The 18,893-nt window shown below is 56.9% G+C and overlaps 1 protein-coding gene across 1 annotated transcript in view; it reads left to right on the top strand.

Annotated features, from left to right (window-relative positions):
* The window catches only part of LOC148834079 (uncharacterized), a 28,678-nt gene extending 10,253 nt beyond the window's left edge, over window positions 1-18,425 (top strand). The window contains exons 6-12 of the mRNA XM_088917805.1: window positions 9,072-9,232; window positions 9,350-9,448; window positions 9,816-9,961; window positions 10,583-10,754; window positions 13,207-13,319; window positions 17,426-17,510; window positions 17,620-18,425. Of these exons, the coding sequence (XP_088773931.1) occupies window positions 9,072-9,232; window positions 9,350-9,448; window positions 9,816-9,961; window positions 10,583-10,754; window positions 13,207-13,319; window positions 17,426-17,510; window positions 17,620-17,676 (833 nt within the window). The 3' untranslated portion in view covers window positions 17,677-18,425. The remainder of the gene's footprint in view (window positions 1-9,071; window positions 9,233-9,349; window positions 9,449-9,815; window positions 9,962-10,582; window positions 10,755-13,206; window positions 13,320-17,425; window positions 17,511-17,619) is intronic.
* Window positions 18,426-18,893: the final 468 nt, after the last annotated feature.

Genomic DNA, 18,893 nt, shown 5'->3' with positions numbered 1-18,893 from the left:
CTGTCCGTCTGTGCTGTCCTGTGTGTGTGCAGAGCAGGCCCTGCTGTGGCTGGGTCAGTACCTGTCTGTCTCTGCTGTCCTGTGTGTGTGCAGAGCAGGCCCTGCTGTGGCTGGGTCAGTACCTGTCTCTCTGTGCTGTCCTGTGTGTGTGCAGAGCAGGCCCTGCTGTGGCTGGGTCAGTACCTGTCTCTCTGTGCTGTCCTGTGTGTGTGCAGAGCAGGCCCTGCTGTGGCTGGGTCAGTACCTGTCTGTCTGTGCTGTCCTGTGTGTGTGCAGAGCAGGCCCTGCTGTGGCTGGGTCAGTACCTGTCTGTCTCTGCTGTCCTGTGTGTGTGCAGAGCAGGCCCTGCTGTGGCTGGGTCAGTACCTGTCTGTCTCTGCTGTCCTGTGTGTGTGCAGAGCAGGCCGTGCTGTGGCTGGGTCAGTACCTGTCTGTCTCTGCTGTCCTGTGTGTGTACAGAGCAGGCCCTGCTGTGGCTGGGTCAGTACCTGTCTGTCTCTGCTGTCCTGTGTGTGTGCAGAGCAGGCCCTGCTGTGGCTGGGTCAGTACCTGTCTGTCTCTGCTGTCCTGTGTGTGTGCAGACCAGGCCCTGCTGTGGCTGGGTCAGTACCTGTCTCTCTGTGCTGTCCTGTGTGTGTGCAGAGCAGGCCCTGCTGTGGCTGGGTCTGTACCTGTCTATCTCTCCTGTCCTGTGTGTGTGCAGAGCAGGCCCTGCTGTGGCTGGGTCAGTACCTGTCTGTCTGTGCTGTCCTGTGTGTGTGCAGAGCAGGCCCTGCTGTGGCTGGGTCAGTACCTGTCTATCTCTCCTGTCCTGTGTGTGTGCAGAGCAGGCCCTGCTGTGGCTGGGTCAGTACCTGTCTGTCTCTGCTGTCCTGTGTGTGTGCAGAGCAGGCCCTGCTGTGGCTGGGTCAGTACCTGTCTGTCTCTTCTGTCCTGTGGGTGTACAGACCAGGCCCTGCTGTGGCTGGGTCACTACCTGTCTGTCTCTCTCTCCTGTCCTGTGTGTGTACAGAGCAGGCCCTGCTGTGGCTGGGTCAGTACCTGTCTGTCTGTGCTGTCCTGTGTGTGTGCAGAGCAGGCCCTGCTGTGGCTGGGTCAGTACCTGTCTCTCTGTGCTGTCCTGTGTGTGTGCAGAGCAGGCCCTGCTGTGGCTGGGTCAGTACCTGTCTGTCTGTGCTGTCCTGTGTGTGTGCAGACCAGGCCCTGCTGTGGCTGGGTCAGTACCTGTCTGTCTCTGCTGTCCTGTGTGTGTACAGAGCAGGCCCTGCTGTGGCTGGGTCAGTACCTGTCTGTCTGTGCTGTCCTGTGTGTGTGCAGAGCAGGCCCTGCTGTGGCTGGGTCAGTACCTGTCTGTCTGTGCTGTCCTGTGTGTGTGCAGAGCAGGCCCTGCTGTGGCTGGGTCAGTACCTGTCTGTCTCTGCTGTCCTGTGTGTGTGCAGACCAGGCCCTGCTGTGGCTGGGTCAGTACCTGTCTGTCTCTGCTGTCCTGTGTGTGTACAGAGCAGGCCCTGCTGTGGCTGGGTCAGTACCTGTCTGTCTGTGCTGTCCTGTGTGTGTACAGAGCAGGCCCTGCTGTGGCTGGGTCAGTACCTGTCTCTCTGTGCTGTCCTGTGTGTGTGCAGAGCAGGCCGTGCTGTGGCTGGGTCAGTACCTGTCTGTCTCTGCTGTCCTGTGTGTGTGCAGAGCAGGCCCTGCTGTGGCTGGGTCAGTACCTGTCTGTCTCTGCTGTCCTGTGTGTGTGCAGAGCAGGCCCTGCTGTGGCTGGGTCAGTACCTGTCTGTCTGTGCTGTCCTGTGTGTGTGCAGAGCAGGCCCTGCTGTGGCTGGGTCAGTACCTGTCTCTCTGTGCTGTCCTGTGTGTGTGCAGAGCAGGCCCTGCTGTGGCTGGGTCAGTACCTGTCTGTCTCTGCTGTCCTGTGTGTGTGCAGAGCAGGCCCTGCTGTGGCTGGGTCAGTACCTGTCTCTCTGTGCTGTCCTGTGTGTGTGCAGAGCAGGCCCTGCTGTGGCTAGGTCAGTACCTGTCCGTCTCTGCTGTCCTGTGTGTGTGCAGAGCAGGCCCTGCTGTGGCTGGGTCTGTACCTGTCCGTCTCTGCTGTCCTGTGTGTTTGCAGAGCAGGCCCTGCTGTGGCTGGGTCTGTACCTGTCTGTCTGTGCTGTCCTGTGTGTGTGCAGAGCAGGCCCTGCTGTGGCTGGGTCAGTACCTGTCTCTCTGTGCTGTCCTGTGTGTGTGCAGAGCAGGCCCTGCTGTGGCTGGGTCAGTACCTGTCCGTCTCTGCTGTCCTGTGTGTGTGCAGAGCAGGCCCTGCTGTGGCTGGGTCAGTACCTGTCCGTCTGTGCTGTCCTGTGTGTGTGCAGACCAGGCCCTGCTGTGGCTGGGTCAGTACCTGTCTGTCTCTGCTGTCCTGTGTGTGTGCAGAGCAGGCCCTGCTGTGGCTGGGTCAGTACCTGTCTGTCTGTGCTGTCCTGTGTGTGTGCAGAGCAGGCCCTGCTGTGGCTGGGTCAGTACCTGTCTCTCTGTGCTGTCCTGTGTGTGTGCAGAGCAGGCCCTGCTGTGGCTGGGTCAGTACCTGTCTGTCTGTGCTGTCCTGTGTGTGTGCGCAGAGCAGGCCCTGCTGTGGCTGGGTCAGTACCTGTCTGTCTCTGCTGTCCTGTGTGTGTGCAGAGCAGGCCCTGCTGTGGCTGGGTCAGTACCTGTCTGTCTCTGCTGTCCTGTGTGTGTGCAGAGCAGGCCCTGCTGTGGCTGGGTCAGTACCTGTCTCTCTGTGCTGTCCTGTGTGTGTGCAGAGCAGGCCCTGCTGTGGCTGGGTCAGTACCTGTCTGTCTCTGCTGTCCTGTGTGTGTGCAGAGCAGGCCCTGCTGTGGCTGGGTCAGTACCTGTCCGTCTCTGCTGTCCTGTGTGTGTGCAGACCAGGCCCTGCTGTGGCTGGGTCAGTACCTGTCCGTCTGTGCTGTCCTGTGTGTGTGCAGAGCAGGCCCTGCTGTGGCTGGGTCAGTACCTGTCTGTCTCTGCTGTCCTGTGTGTGTGCAGAGCAGGCCCTGCTGTGGCTGGGTCAGTACCTGTCTCTCTGTGCTGTCCTGTGTGTGTGCAGAGCAGGCCCTGCTGTGGCTGGGTCAGTACCTGTCTCTCTGTGCTGTCCTGTGTGTGTGCAGAGCAGGCCCTGCTGTGGCTGGGTCAGTACCTGTCTGTCTGTGCTGTCCTGTGTGTGTGCAGAGCAGGCCCTGCTGTGGCTGGGTCAGTACCTGTCTGTCTCTGCTGTCCTGTGTGTGTGCAGAGCAGGCCCTGCTGTGGCTGGGTCTGTACCTGTCCGTCTCTGCTGTCCTGTGTGTGTGCAGAGCAGGCCCTGCTGTGGCTGAGTCAGTACCTGTCCGTCTCTGCTGTCCTGTGTGTGTGCAGAGCAGGCCCTGCTGTGGCTGGGTCAGTACCTGTCCGTCTCTGCTGTCCTGTGTGTGTGCAGAGCAGGCCCTGCTGTGGCTGGGTCTGTACCTGTCCGTCTCTGCTGTCCTGTGTGTGTGCAGAGCAGGCCCTGCTGTGGCTGGGTCTGTACCTGTCCGTCTCTGCTGTCCTGTGTGTGTGCAGAGCAGGCCCTGCTGTGGCTGGGTCAGTACCTGTCTGTCTGTGCTGTCCTGTGTGTGTGCAGACCAGGCCCTGCTGTGGCTGGGTCAGTACCTGTCTGTCTGTGCTGTCCTGTGTGTGTGCAGAGCAGGCCCTGCTGTGGCTGGGTCAGTACCTGTCCGTCTCTGCTGTCCTGTGTGTGTGCAGAGCAGGCCCTGCTGTGGCTGGGTCAGTACCTGTCCGTCTCTGCTGTCCTGTGTGTGTGCAGAGCAGGCCCTGCTGTGGCTGGGTCTGTACCTGTCCGTCTCTGCTGTCCTGTGTGTGTGCAGAGCAGGCCCTGCTGTGGCTGGGTCTGTACCTGTCCGTCTCTGCTGTCCTGTGTGTGTGCAGAGCAGGCCCTGCTGTGGCTGGGTCAGTACCTGTCTGTCTCTGCTGTCCTGTGTGTGTGCAGAGCAGGTCCTGCTGTGGCTGGGTCAGTACCTGTCTGTCTCTGCTGTCCTGTGTGTGTGCAGAGCAGGCCCTGCTGTGGCTGGGTCAGTACCTGTCTGTCTCTGCTGTCCTGTGTGTGTGCAGAGCAGGCCCTGCTGTGGCTGGGTCAGTACCTGTCTGTCTCTGCTGTCCTGTGTGTGTGCAGAGCAGGCCCTGCTGTGGCTGGGTCAGTACCTGTCTGTCTCTGCTGTCCTGTGTGTGTGCAGAGCAGGCCGTGCTGTGGCTGGGTCAGTACCTGTCTGTCTCTGCTGTCCTGTGTGTGTGCAGAGCAGGCCCTGCTGTGGCTGGGTCAGTACCTGTCTGTCTCTGCTGTCCTGTGTGTGTGCAGAGCAGGCCCTGCTGTGGCTGGGTCAGTACCTGTCTGTCTGTGCTGTCCTGTGTGTGTGCAGAGCAGGCCCTGCTGTGGCTGGGTCAGTACCTGTCTCTCTGTGCTGTCCTGTGTGTGTGCAGAGCAGGCCCTGCTGTGGCTGGGTCAGTACCTGTCTGTCTCTGCTGTCCTGTGTGTGTGCAGAGCAGGCCCTGCTGTGGCTGGGTCAGTACCTGTCTCTCTGTGCTGTCCTGTGTGTGTGCAGAGCAGGCCCTGCTGTGGCTAGGTCAGTACTTGTCCGTCTCTGCTGTCCTGTGTGTGTGCAGAGCAGGCCCTGCTGTGGCTGGGTCTGTACCTGTCCGTCTCTGCTGTCCTGTGTGTTTGCAGAGCAGGCCCTGCTGTGGCTGGGTCTGTACCTGTCTGTCTGTGCTGTCCTGTGTGTGTGCAGAGCAGGCCCTGCTGTGGCTGGGTCAGTACCTGTCTCTCTGTGCTGTCCTGTGTGTGTGCAGAGCAGGCCCTGCTGTGGCTGGGTCAGTACCTGTCCGTCTCTGCTGTCCTGTGTGTGTGCAGAGCAGGCCCTGCTGTGGCTGGGTCAGTACCTGTCCGTCTGTGCTGTCCTGTGTGTGTGCAGACCAGGCCCTGCTGTGGCTGGGTCAGTACCTGTCTGTCTCTGCTGTCCTGTGTGTGTGCAGAGCAGGCCCTGCTGTGGCTGGGTCAGTACCTGTCTGTCTCTGCTGTCCTGTGTGTGTGCAGAGCAGGCCCTGCTGTGGCTGGGTCAGTACCTGTCTGTCTCTGCTGTCCTGTGTGTGTGCAGAGCAGGCCCTGCTGTGGCTGGGTCAGTACCTGTCTGTCTGTGCTGTCCTGTGTGTGTGCAGAGCAGGCCCTGCTGTGGCTGGGTCAGTACCTGTCTGTCTCTGCTGTCCTGTGTGTGTGCAGAGCAGGCCCTGCTGTGGCTGGGTCAGTACCTGTCTCTCTGTGCTGTCCTGTGTGTGTGCGCAGAGCAGGCCCTGCTGTGGCTGGGTCAGTACCTGTCTGTCTGTGCTGTCCTGTGTGTGTGCGCAGAGCAGGCCCTGCTGTGGCTGGGTCAGTACCTGTCTGTCTCTGCTGTCCTGTGTGTGTGCAGACCAGGCCCTGCTGTGGCTGGGTCAGTACCTGTCTGTCTCTGCTGTCCTGTGTGTGTGCAGAGCAGGCCCTGCTGTGGCTGGGTCAGTACCTGTCTCTCTGTGCTGTCCTGTGTGTGTGCAGAGCAGGCCCTGCTGTGGCTGGGTCAGTACCTGTCTCTCTGTGCTGTCCTGTGTGTGTGCAGAGCAGGCCCTGCTGTGGCTGGGTCAGTACCTGTCTGTCTGTGCTGTCCTGTGTGTGTGCAGAGCAGGCCCTGCTGTGGCTGGGTCTGTACCTGTCCGTCTCTGCTGTCCTGTGTGTGTGCAGAGCAGGCCCTGCTGTGGCTGAGTCAGTACCTGTCCGTCTCTGCTGTCCTGTGTGTGTGCAGAGCAGGCCCTGCTGTGGCTGGGTCAGTACCTGTCCGTCTCTGCTGTCCTGTGTGTGTGCAGAGCAGGTCCTGCTGTGGCTGGGTCAGTACCTGTCTGTCTCTGCTGTCCTGTGTGTGTGCAGAGCAGGCCCTGCTGTGGCTGGGTCAGTACCTGTCTGTCTCTGCTGTCCTGTGTGTGTGCAGAGCAGGCCCTGCTGTGGCTGGGTCAGTACCTGTCTGTCTCTGCTGTCCTGTGTGTGTGCAGAGCAGGCCCTGCTGTGGCTGGGTCAGTACCTGTCTGTCTCTGCTGTCCTGTGTGTGTGCAGAGCAGGCCCTGCTGTGGCTGGGTCAGTACCTGTCTGTCTCTGCTGTCCTGTGTGTGTGCAGAGCAGGCCCTGCTGTGGCTGGGTCAGTACCTGTCTGTCTCTGCTGTCCTGTGTGTGTGCAGAGCAGGCCCTGCTGTGGCTGGGTCAGTACCTGTCTGTCTCTGCTGTCCTGTGTGTGTGCAGACCAGGCCCTGCTGTGGCTGGGTCAGTACCTGTCTCTCTGTGCTGTCCTGTGTGTGTGCAGAGCAGGCCCTGCTGTGGCTGGGTCAGTACCTGTCTATCTCTCCTGTCCTGTGTGTGTGCAGAGCAGGCCCTGCTGTGGCTGGGTCAGTACCTGTCTGTCTCTGCTGTCCTGTGTGTGTGCAGAGCAGGCCCTGCTGTGGCTGGGTCAGTACCTGTCTGTCTCTCCTGTCCTGTGTGTGTGCAGAGCAGGCCCTGCTGTGGCTGGGTCAGTACCTGTCTGTCTCTGCTGTCCTGTGTGTGTGCAGAGCAGGCCCTTCTGTGGCTGGGTCAGTACCTGTCTGTCTCTTCTGTCCTGTGGGTGTACAGACCAGGCCCTGCTGTGGCTGGGTCACTACCTGTCTGTCTCTCTCTCCTGTCCTGTGTGTGTACAGAGCAGGCCCTGCTGTGGCTGGGTCAGTACCTGTCTCTCTGTGCTGTCCTGTGTGTGTGCAGAGCAGGCCCTGCTGTGGCTGGGTCAGTACCTGTCTCTCTGTGCTGTCCTGTGTGTGTGCAGAGCAGGCCCTGCTGTGGCTGGGTCAGTACCTGTCTGTCTGTGCTGTCCTGTGTGTGTGCAGAGCAGGCCCTGCTGTGGCTGGGTCAGTACCTGTCTGTCTCTGCTGTCCTGTGTGTGTGCAGACCAGGCCCTGCTGTGGCTGGGTCAGTACCTGTCTGTCTCTGCTGTCCTGTGTGTGTACAGAGCAGGCCCTGCTGTGGCTGGGTCAGTACCTGTCTGTCTGTGCTGTCCTGTGTGTGTGCAGAGCAGGCCCTGCTGTGGCTGGGTCAGTACCTGTCTGTCTGTGCTGTCCTGTGTGTGTGCAGAGCAGGCCCTGCTGTGGCTGGGTCAGTACCTGTCTGTCTCTGCTGTCCTGTGTGTGTGCAGACCAGGCCCTGCTGTGGCTGGGTCAGTACCTGTCTGTCTCTGCTGTCCTGTGTGTGTACAGAGCAGGCCCTGCTGTGGCTGGGTCAGTACCTGTCTGTCTGTGCTGTCCTGTGTGTGTACAGAGCAGGCCCTGCTGTGGCTGGGTCAGTACCTGTCTCTCTGTGCTGTCCTGTGTGTGTGCAGAGCAGGCCCTGCTGTGGCTGGGTCAGTACCTGTCTGTCTCTGCTGTCCTGTGTGTGTGCAGAGCAGGCCCTGCTGTGGCTGGGTCAGTACCTGTCTGTCTGTGCTGTCCTGTGTGTGTGCAGAGCAGGCCCTGCTGTGGCTGGGTCAGTACCTGTCTCTCTGTGCTGTCCTGTGTGTGTGCAGAGCAGGCCCTGCTGTGGCTGGGTCAGTACCTGTCTGTCTCTGCTGTCCTGTGTGTGTGCAGAGCAGGCCCTGCTGTGGCTGGGTCAGTACCTGTCTCTCTGTGCTGTCCTGTGTGTGTGCAGAGCAGGCCCTGCTGTGGCTAGGTCAGTACCTGTCCGTCTCTGCTGTCCTGTGTGTGTGCAGAGCAGGCCCTGCTGTGGCTGGGTCTGTACCTGTCCGTCTCTGCTGTCCTGTGTGTTTGCAGAGCAGGCCCTGCTGTGGCTGGGTCTGTACCTGTCTGTCTGTGCTGTCCTGTGTGTGTGCAGAGCAGGCCCTGCTGTGGCTGGGTCAGTACCTGTCTCTCTGTGCTGTCCTGTGTGTGTGCAGAGCAGGCCCTGCTGTGGCTGGGTCAGTACCTGTCCGTCTGTGCTGTCCTGTGTGTGTGCAGAGCAGGCCCTGCTGTGGCTGGGTCAGTACCTGTCCGTCTCTGCTGTCCTGTGTGTGTGCAGACCAGGCCCTGCTGTGGCTGGGTCAGTACCTGTCCGTCTCTGCTGTCCTGTGTGTGTGCAGAGCAGGCCCTGCTGTGGCTGGGTCAGTACCTGTCTGTCTCTGCTGTCCTGTGTGTGTGCAGAGCAGGCCCTGCTGTGGCTGGGTCAGTACCTGTCTGTCTCTGCTGTCCTGTGTGTGTGCAGAGCAGGCCCTGCTGTGGCTGGGTCTGTACCTGTCCGTCTCTGCTGTCCTGTGTGTGTGCAGAGCAGGCCCTGCTGTGGCTGAGTCAGTACCTGTCCGTCTCTGCTGTCCTGTGTGTGTGCAGAGCAGGCCCTGCTGTGGCTGGGTCTGTACCTGTCCGTCTCTGCTGTCCTGTGTGTGTGCAGAGCAGGCCCTGCTGTGGCTGGGTCTGTACCTGTCCGTCTCTGCTGTCCTGTGTGTGTGCAGAGCAGGCCCTGCTGTGGCTGGGTCAGTACCTGTCTGTCTGTGCTGTCCTGTGTGTGTGCAGAGCAGGCCCTGCTGTGGCTGGGTCAGTACCTGTCTGTCTGTGCTGTCCTGTGTGTGTGCAGAGCAGGCCCTGCTGTGGCTGGGTCAGTACCTGTCTGTCTCTGCTGTCCTGTGTGTGTGCAGAGCAGGCCCTGCTGTGGCTGGGTCAGTACCTGTCCGTCTCTGCTGTTCTGTGTGTGTGCAGAGCAGGCCCTGCTGTGGCTGGGTCAGTACCTGTCTGTCTGTGCTGTCCTGTGTGTGTGCAGAGCAGGCCCTGCTGTGGCTGGGTCAGTACCTGTCTGTCTGTGCTGTCCTGTGTGTGTGCAGAGCAGGCCCTGCTGTGGCTGGGTCTGTACCTGTCCGTCTCTGCTGTCCTGTGTGTGTGCAGAGCAGGCCCTGCTGTGGCTGGGTCTGTACCTGTCCGTCTCTGCTGTCCTGTGTGTGTGCAGAGCAGGCCCTGCTGTGGCTGAGTCAGTACCTGTCCGTCTCTGCTGTCCCTTGCTGCAGGCGAGCTGTGTGACCTGGTTCTGGTCTTCTTCGACCCGATGGGCCAGGCGCTGTGCAAGCGTACTCTGAACATCGTGGAGAATCTGAACGAGACCCAGGGGGACAAACTGCGGTTCTTCCTGAGCAAGGCCGACGAGGCTGGGGCCGAGAGCGACAGACAGGTACCGAGAGAGACAGACAGGCGTCTCTCAGGAGGGAGACGGGTGCTCCTGCTGTGTGTCTGAGAGAGAGAGAGACGGGTGCTCCTGCTCAGACCTGTCTCTCTCTCTGGGTTTCAGAGAGTCATGATGCAGATCGTCCAGGAGCTGTGCAAGAGACCAGGACTCAACAAGTGTGGGTTCGACATGCCCACTATCTACGTCCCGAACCCCAACAAGGTACCCCTGAACTCAGACACTGTATAGACTGAACTCAGACACTGTATAGACCGAACCCCAACACTGTACACCTGAACCCAACACTATACACCTGAACTCAGACACTGTATGGACTGAACCCCAACACTGTACACCTGAACCCAACACTATACACCTGAACTCAGACACTGTATAGACCGAACCCCAACACTGTACACCTGAACCCAACACTATACACCTGAACTCAGACACTGTATGGACTGAACCCCAACACTGTACACCTGAACCCAACACTACCCCTGAACTAAATGCCTGTCTTTCTCCTGCTCTCCTGCTGCCTGCCTGCCTGTCTCTCTCTCCCTCTTCCGCTGCCTGTCTGTCTCTCCAGCCCAGTCGCTGTGTGAACCAGATTGATGAGGTCTGTCGCACCATCGAGAAGACGATCAACCAGACTGTGCAGAACACTCTGAACGCGCTGGAGAGAGACTGCGAGCTCATCGCCTCCGCGGTCAGGGAGCGCCTGCAGACAGACAGGTACTGAGCCCAGTCTGAACGCGCTGGAGAGAGACTGCGAGCTCATCGCCTCCGCCGTCAGGGGGCGCCTGCAGACAGACAGGTACCGAGCCCACGCTCCTGCAGACAGACAGACAGTTACCGAGCCCACGCTCCCGCAGACAGACAGACAGGTACTGAGCCCACTCCGAACGCGCTGGAGAGAGAGTGGGCGAACGCACTGTATAACTGCAGGGCGCGCTGTCAGGGCTGTGTGTGTGTTAACCTGTCTGTCTCTCTCGGGGAGAACGCGCTGTACAACCGCAGGGCGCGCTGTCAGGGCTGTGTGTGTGTTAACCTGTCTGTCTCTCTCAGGGAGAACGCGCTGTATAACCGCAGGGCGCGCTGTCAGGGCTGTGTGTGTGTTAACCTGTCTGTCTCTCTCAGGGAGAACGCGCTGTATAACCGCAGGGCGCGCTGTCAGGGCTGTGTGTGTGTTAACCTGTCTGTCTCTCTCAGGGAGAACGCGCTGTATAACCGCAGGGCTCGCTGTCAGGGCTGTGTGTGTGTTAACCTGTCTGTCTCTCTCAGGGAGAACGCGCTGTATAACCGCAGGGCTCGCTGTCAGGGCTGTGTGTGTGTTAACCTGTCTGTCTCTCTCAGGGAGAACGCGCTGTATAACCGCAGGGCGCGCTGTCAGGGCTGTGTTTTGGGGCTGCTGGGCTTTGCGGTTCCCCTGTTGCTGCTGGCCACCCTGGTCCTGTCGAGTGTGTCCCGAGAGCTCCTGGACATCACGCTGGGGGAGTCCGGCACGGAGACGCTGTCTCTCTACCTGGTGGGTGTGGCGGAACTTTCTTTCTCTTTCCTCTCCTCCTGCTGCCTGTCTCCCTCTCCCTCTCCTCCTGTCTTTCCTCTCTTCTGTTCCTCAGGCTGGGACAGGAGATCACACACTGTATTATTATTACTGAGAGACAGGCTCACTGTCTGTTCCTCAGGCTGGGACAGGAGATCACACACTGTATTATTATTATTGAGAGACAGGCTCACTGTCTGTTGCTCAGGCTGGGACAGGAGATCGCACACTGTATTATTATTATTGAGAGACGGGCTCACTGTCTGTTCCTCAGGCTGGGACAGGAGATCACACACTGTATTATTATTATTGAGAGACAGGCTCACTGTTCCTCAGGCTGGGACAGGAGATCACACACTGTATTATTATTATTGGGAGACAGGCTCACTGTTCCTCAGGCTGGGACAGGAGATCACACACTGTATTATTGTTATTGAGAGACAGGCTCACTGTTCCTCAGGCTGGGACAGGAGATCACACACTGTATTATTGTTATTGAGAGACAGGCTCACTGTTCCTCAGGCTGGGACAGGAGATCACACACTGTATTATTATTATTGAGAGACAGGCTCACTGTCTGTTCCTCAGGCTGGGACAGGAGATCACACACTGTATTATTATTATTGAGAGACAGGCTCACTGTCTGTTCCTCAGGCTGGGACAGGAGATCACACACTGTATTATTATTATTGGGAGACAGGCTCACTGTTCCTCAGGCTGGGACAGGAGATCACACACTGTATTATTATTATTGAGAGACAGGCTCACTGTCTGTTCCTCAGGCTGGGACAGGAGATCACACACTGTATTTTTATTATTGAGAGACAGGCTCACTGTCTGTTCCTCAGGCTGGGACAGGAGATCACACACTGTATTATTATTATTGAGAGACAGGCTCACTGTCTGTTCCTCAGGCTGGGACAGGAGATCACACACTGTATTATTATTACTGAGAGACAGGCTCACTGTCTGTTCCTCAGGCTGGGACAGGAGATCACACACTGTATTATTATTGAGAGACAGGCTCACTGTTCCTCAGGCTGGGACAGGAGATCACACACTGTATTATTATTATTGAGAGACAGGCTCACTGTCTGTTCCTCAGGCTGGGACAGGAGATCACACACTGTATTATTATTATTGAGAGACAGGCTCACTGTCTGTTCCTCAGGCTGGGACAGGAGATCACACACTGTATTATTATTATTGAGAGACAGGCTCACTGTCTGTTCCTCAGGCTGGGACAGGAGATCACACACTGTATTATTATTATTGAGAGACAGGCTCACTGTCTGTTCCTCAGGCTGGGACAGGAGATCACACACTGTATTATTATTATTGAGAGACAGGCTCACTGTCTGTTCCTCAGGCTGGGACAGGAGATCACACACTGTATTATTATTATTGAGAGACAGGCTCACTGTCTGTTCCTCAGGCTGGGACAGGAGATCACACACTGTATTATTATTATTGAGAGACAGGCTCACTGTTCCTCAGGCTGGGACAGGAGATCACACACTGTATTATTATTATTGAGAGACAGACTCACTGTCTGTTCCTCAGGCTGGGACAGGAGATCACACACTGTATTATTATTACTGAGAGACAGGCTCACTGTTCCTCAGGCTGGGACAGGAGATCACACACTGTATTATTATTATTGAGAGACAGGCTCACTGTCTGTTCCTCAGGCTGGGACAGGAGATCACACACTGTATTATTATTATTGAGAGACAGGCTCACTGTCTGTTCCTCAGGCTGGGACCGAGATCACACACTGTATTATTATTATTGAGAGACAGGCTCACTGTCTGTTCCTCAGGCTGGGACAGGAGATCACACACTGTATTATTATTATTGAGAGACAGGCTCACTGTCTGTTCCTCAGGCTGGGACAGGAGATCACACACTGTATTATTATTATTGAGAGACAGGCTCACTGTCTGTTCCTCAGGCTGGGACAGGAGATCACACACTGTATTATTATTATTGAGAGACAGGCTCACTGTCTGTTCCTCAGGCTGGGACAGGAGATCACACACTGTATTATTATTATTGAGAGACAGGCTCACTGTCTGTTCCTCAGGCTGGGACAGGAGATCACACACTGTATTATTATTATTGAGAGACAGGCTCACTGTCTGTTCCTCAGGCTGGGACAGGAGATCACACACTGTATTATTATTATTGAGAGACAGGCTCACTGTCTGTTCCTCAGGCTGGGACAGGAGATCACACACTGTATTATTATTATTGAGAGACAGGCTCACTGTCTGTTCCTCAGGCTGGGACAGGAGATCACACACTGTATTATTATTATTGAGAGACAAGCTCACTGTCTGTTCCTCAGGCTGGGACAGGAGATCACACACTGTATTATTCGGATCGTGTTGTCTGACGGTCACTGAGGTCCCGGTCCTCCCTGTGTCCTCAGGCTCCAGTGGACAGGCTGGTCAGCGCCCTGTCCGTCCAGTCTCAGCTGTGTTGCTGTGGTGCTCTGGTTGTGGTCTCCTTCGTTCTGCTGCTGGTGTCGCGGTGGTGTCTCCGGTGAGTCCCCGTGTGTCCGAGTCTCGCTCGGCGTCGCAGCAGGGCCGGGCGGTTTGCAGAAACGCGACCTCGGATGCGATCGGATCTTCGTCGAAGTCGTCAAAATCAGTCAAGCGAGCCCGATTAAACGTGCAAGGCACAGGAGGCGCTTTTTCATTCCTTCAGTGATCAAAGTGATCCAGCGCCGGGTGCCGCTGGTGGGAGGACGTGCGTGAGGCTCTGGGGTCACCGGCGCAGGGAAGGGGGTCACAGGAGTCAGCAGTGCGGGTCGGGTGTGGCCCTCAGCAGTGGGGTTAGTGCCCGCGCCGGGCCTCGCTCGTGGAGGGTCCTGAGGGCCCCAGGCGCTCCTCGGGCCGGGCGGGGCGGCGGGACGATCTCCGCCCCGCCCGGGGGACATCGCTCCTCGGGCCGGGCGGGGCGGCGGGACGATCTCCGCCCCGCCCAGGAGGGTGGTGGCAGTATCGCGGTTTGGATCCAATCGGATCGCTGTATCGGCCTCTCCAGTCTCCGGTGTGAGGAATCTGTCTTCTCACAGACCCCCAGCTCGCTCTCCAGGAGACACACACACACACACACAGGGAGAGAGGAGCTGGGGGTCAGAGCGCAGGGTCAGACACTTATACAGCGCCCCTGGAGCAGCTGGGGTTCAGGGGCCTCGCTCAGGGGCCCCAACGGAGGGGGATTCCTCTGCTGGGCCGCGGGATTTGAACCAGCAACCCTCCAGCCCCAGGCGCAGGTCCTGAGCCCCAGAGCCAGTCTAGGATCTCCTGATGCGCAGGCCCGCGCCCCTTCCCCACGCAGGCAGGCGGATGAGCGCCTGAGAGAGCAGAACCTCTTCATCGGGCGCTCGGCTCGGTCTCTGTGACCCGGGTGAAGAGCCGGTCACATTTAGGGTCCCGTTTGTGCAGAAGTTCGGAAAGTTCTGAAGGGCTCACGGACCGTCCAGCTGGGAGATGTGGACCGGGTCCTGGGAGGTCTGGAAGTTTGGGGGCGGTGGTGTTCAGTGTTGTTGGGGGCTGTGTTTGTGGTGACGTCCTTCTGTGGGGTCTTTCTAAACCTCAAGCCTCAGTGTCTCTGTATGAACCCTCTCCCTCTCTCTCCCTCTGCTGACCTGTCTCTCTCTCTCTCTCTCTCTCTCTCTCTCTCTCTCTCTCTCCCTCCCTCTGCTGACCTGTCTGTCTCTGTCTCTCTCTCTCTCTCTCTCTCTCTCTCTCTCTCTCTCTCTCTCCTCTGCTGACCTGTCTGTGTCTCTCTCTCTCTCTCTCCCTCTGCTGACCTGTCTGTGTCTCTCTCTCTCTCCCCTCTGCTGACCTGTCTGTCAATTCAATTCAGTTCAAGGTGCTTTATTAGCATGACCGATGGGTACAATCAGTGTTGCCAAAGCAAATAAAAATAATGATATTTACATTAAACACAACAAAAAATAAAAGTAAAATAAAATCTACAGACATATTACAGACATTTACAACAAAGACATATTATAAAATATTGACATGTACTGTAGGCGGCTGGAGCATTATTGGGAGACAGACTCACTATTCCTCAGGCTGGGACAGGAGATCACACACTGTATTATTATTATTGAGAGACAGGCTCACTGTCTGTTCCTCAGGCTGGGACAGGAGGTCACACACTGTATTATTATTATTGAGAGACAGGCTCACTGTCTGTTCCTCAGGCTGGGACAGGAGATCACACACTGTATTATTATTATTGAGAGACAGGCTCACTGTTCCTCAGGCTGGGACAGGAGATCACATACTGTATTATTATTATTGAGAGACAGACTCACTGTCTGTTCCTCAGGCTGGGACAGGAGATCACACACTGTATTATTATTATTGAGAGACAGGCTCACTGTCTGTTCCTCAGGCTGGGACAGGAGATCACACACTGTATTATTATTATTGAGAGACGGGCTCACTGTCTGTTCCTCAGGCTGGGACAGGAGATCACACACTGTATTATTATTATTGAGAGACAGGCTCACTGTCTGTTCCTCAGGCTGGGACAGGAGATCACACACTGTATTATTATTATTGAGAGACAGGCTCGCTGTCTGTTCCTCAGGCTGGGACAGGAGATCACACACTGTATTATTATTATTGGGAGACAGGCTCACTGTTCCTCAGGCTGGGACAGGAGATCACACACTGGGCTGCCAGATCAACTGAGTTCCCTCCTCCCTCTCCCAGTAGGATTGGGACCCGTTGTGATTCTGGCAGGTGTGGGAACTCTGGGACTAGATTTCTGAGTTTAGGGAAGAATGTTTCTCTAATCCCAGAGTATCTGTCCCGGTGCAGTAGGAAGTGCACCTCTGTCTCTATTTCTCCCCGCTGGCAGTGGGAGCACAGCCTGTCCTCTCTGGGCAGCCAGGTCTGCCTGTGTCCAGTGTGTGTGTCCAGGCTGTGGTCACTGAGCCTGTCCTCTCTGGACAGCCAGGTCTGCCTGTGTCCAGTGTGTGTGTCCAGGCTGTGTCACTGAGCCTGTCCTCTCTGGACAGCCAGGTCTGCCTGTGTCCATTGTGTGTGTCCAGGCTGTGTCACTGAGCCTGTCCTCTCTGGACAGCCAGGTCTGCCTGTGTCCATTGTGTGTGTCCAGGCTGTGGTCACTGAGCCTGTCCTCTCTGGACAGCCAGGTCTGCCTGTGTCCAGTGTGTGTGTCCAGGCTGTGGTCACTGAGCCTGTCCTCTCTGGACAGCCAGGTCTGCCTGTGTCCAGTGTGTGTGTCCAGGCTGTGTCACTGAGCCTGTCCTCTCTGGACAGCCAGGTCTGCCTGTGTCCATTGTGTGTGTCCAGGCTGTGTCACTGAGCCTGTCCTCTCTGGACAGCCAGGTCTGCCTGTGTCCATTGTGTGTGTCCAGGCTGTGGTCACTGAGCCTGTCCTCTCTGGACAGCCAGGTCTGCCTGTGTCCAGTGTGTGTGTCCAGGCTGTGGTCACTGAGCCTGTCCTCTCTGGACAACCAGGTCTGCCTGTGTCCAGGCTGTGGTCACTGAGCCTGTCCTCTCTGGACAGCCAGGTCTGCCTGTGTCCAGTGTGTGTGTCCAGGCTGTGGTCACTGAGCCTGTACTTCGTCAGGGTCTGTTTCTGTTTGTTGTTTCTTATCTTGGTCAAATATTCAGCTAGTGTGTATTGTCTGTTTATAGCTCTGTAGCATTCCAGTTTATGTTGTGTGTTGTGTGTGTGTGTCCCAGTGTGTGAGATATTGCTGTTTGATCTGTGCTGTGATGTGGTGGAGTCTGAGTTGTGGTGCTCTAGCAGTGCTGTCCTGAGGCTGGTTGTGTGTTGTGTGTGTTGTGCTGTGATGTGGTGGAGTCTGGGTTGTGGTGCTCTAGCAGTGCTGTCCTGAGGCTGGTTGTGTGTTGTGTGTGTTGTGCTGTGATGTGGTGGAGTCTGGGTTGTGGTGCTCTAGCAGTGCTGTCCTGAGGCTGGTTGTGTGTTGTGTGTTGTGCTGTGATGTGGTGGAGTCTGGGTTGTGGTGCTCTAGCAGTGCTGTCCTGAGGCTGGTTGTGTGTTGTGTGTGTTGTGCTGTGATGTGGTTGAGTCTGGGTTGTGGTGCTCTAGCAGTGCTGTCCTGAGGCTGGTTAGTGTCGGTGTGGCTCAGGTCGGTGAGCCTCAGGACCAGCTGGCTCAGGGGGCTGTGTTTTGGGCTCAGCTCGTGTGTCCGTGTGTGAGGCAGTGTTGTGTGTCTTGTGTTGTTGCAGTGTTGTCCTGAGGCTGGTTAGTGTCGGTGTGGCTCAGGTCGGTGAGCCTCAGGACCAGCTGGCTCAGGGGGCTGTGTTTTGGGCTCAGCTCTTGGCTCAGCAGGGCTCTGTGGTGGTAGGAATTTTGGTCGCTGTTTTTTAGGTGTAGCCAATACTTGAATACTCTCTTCTGTATGTTTATCAATAGTGGGTACTGGCCTAATTCGGCCCTGCACCCGTTGTTAGGAGTTTTTCTCTGCACACAGAGGATGTTTCTACAGATCTCCATGTGCAGAGTTTCTGTGGGGTGTTTGTCCCATTGAGTGTACTCCTGGTCTGCGAGGGGACCCCACACTTCACTGCCGTATAGGGCAATGTCTCTCTCTCCCTCTCTCTCTGTTGACCTGTCTCTCTCTCCCTCAGCACACGCCCCACTCTCTCTGGGAAGCAGAAGAAGCAGATCCAGGAGAAGCTGGAGTACGTGCAGGAAGTTGTCAAGGACAGGAAGGTAAGGAGCCAGTGCCGGGGAGCCTGCTGGGAGTTGTAGTCCGTGTGCGGGTTTTGTAGTCCGTAACCCAGATGGGCCGCCTGTGACAGCCTCTCGCTCTCCCCCCCAGCGGAAGCTGTACGAAGACTACCTGCGGCAGAGCGTGTGTGACCACGACATGGACTGAAGATACGGTCCACCCAGCACCGCCCCGAGCCCAAGAGTCTGCCGCCGTCGTCGTCCAGCCTGGCGCTCAGTCTCGAGAAGGACTTCTGGTAGTTGTAGTTCTGTGCAGACTTACTGTCCCTATCTCCCCCCCCCCCCCCCCCGTTGGAATTTCTAACTTGGATTTAAAAAAAAACTACATTTCCCAGGATGCACAGGTCTGTGCCCGCAGGGGTGACCTCGCTGTCCCAGCATGCTCTGGAGGTGGAGCCCTCCCCCTTTCACAGTGCTGCAGGAACCAGATCCCCCACGATGCCTTCCTCTGCAAGCCGTTCACGTGAATCATGGGAAATGCTTTGTTCTTTGTTAACCTCTCTCCGAACGTAACTTCTTATTTTCCTGGGTTAAAAAACACTACAGCCCCCTCCCCCCCCCCACGGCCCCCAGCCCCGACTAACACCCGTTCCTCACACTCCAGCACTAGAGGGGGCCTCGAGAGGCAGCCTGTCCCCGCGTCAGACCGGCTGGAGATTTCAATGTGGAGCTTATGTCCTGTCTGCCCTGTGACTCTCCATGATGTCCTGCTCATCGAGGAACTACAACTCCCACTCTGCCGGGCTGTACTTCCTGTTTGCAAGTGTGGACAGTTGCTCATGGGGCATCATGGGGAATGTAGTTCTTTTTTTTGTGGCAGAATTGTCTGTGCGAGTTACCACTGCCTGTGAAACCTGTCCTTATTTTTTTTTAACAAAATAAAGACCTTGCAAGTGACACAGAGCTTGACTCCTCGGCTACAGTACCTCTGCTGTCTGGAGTCACTACCCTGAGACAGCCTTCACAGCAATCAGACACACACACTGTCACTACCCCTGAGACAGCCTTCACAGCAATCAGACACACACACTGTCACTACCCTGAGACAGCCTTCACAGCAATCAGACACACACACTGTCACTACCCCTGAGACAGCCTTCACAGCAATCAGACACACACACTGTCACTACCCCTGAGACAGCCTTCACAGCAATCAGACACACACACTGTCACTACCCCTGAGACAGCCTTCACAGCAATCAGACACACACACTGTCACTACCCCTGAGACAGCCTTCACAGCAATCAGACACACACACTGTCACTACCCTGAGACAGCCTTCACAGCAATCAGACACACACACTGTCACTACCCCTGAGACAGCCTTCACAGCAATCAGACACACACACTGTCACTACCCCTGA

The sequence above is a fragment of the Atractosteus spatula genome, chromosome 5 (genome assembly GCF_055471065.1).
Source record: "Atractosteus spatula isolate fAtrSpa1 chromosome 5, fAtrSpa1.hap1, whole genome shotgun sequence".
NCBI lineage: Eukaryota > Metazoa > Chordata > Actinopteri > Semionotiformes > Lepisosteidae > Atractosteus > Atractosteus spatula.
Note: the sequence above shows the minus strand (reverse complement) of the source record. Positions and strands in the feature narration are given on the sequence as shown.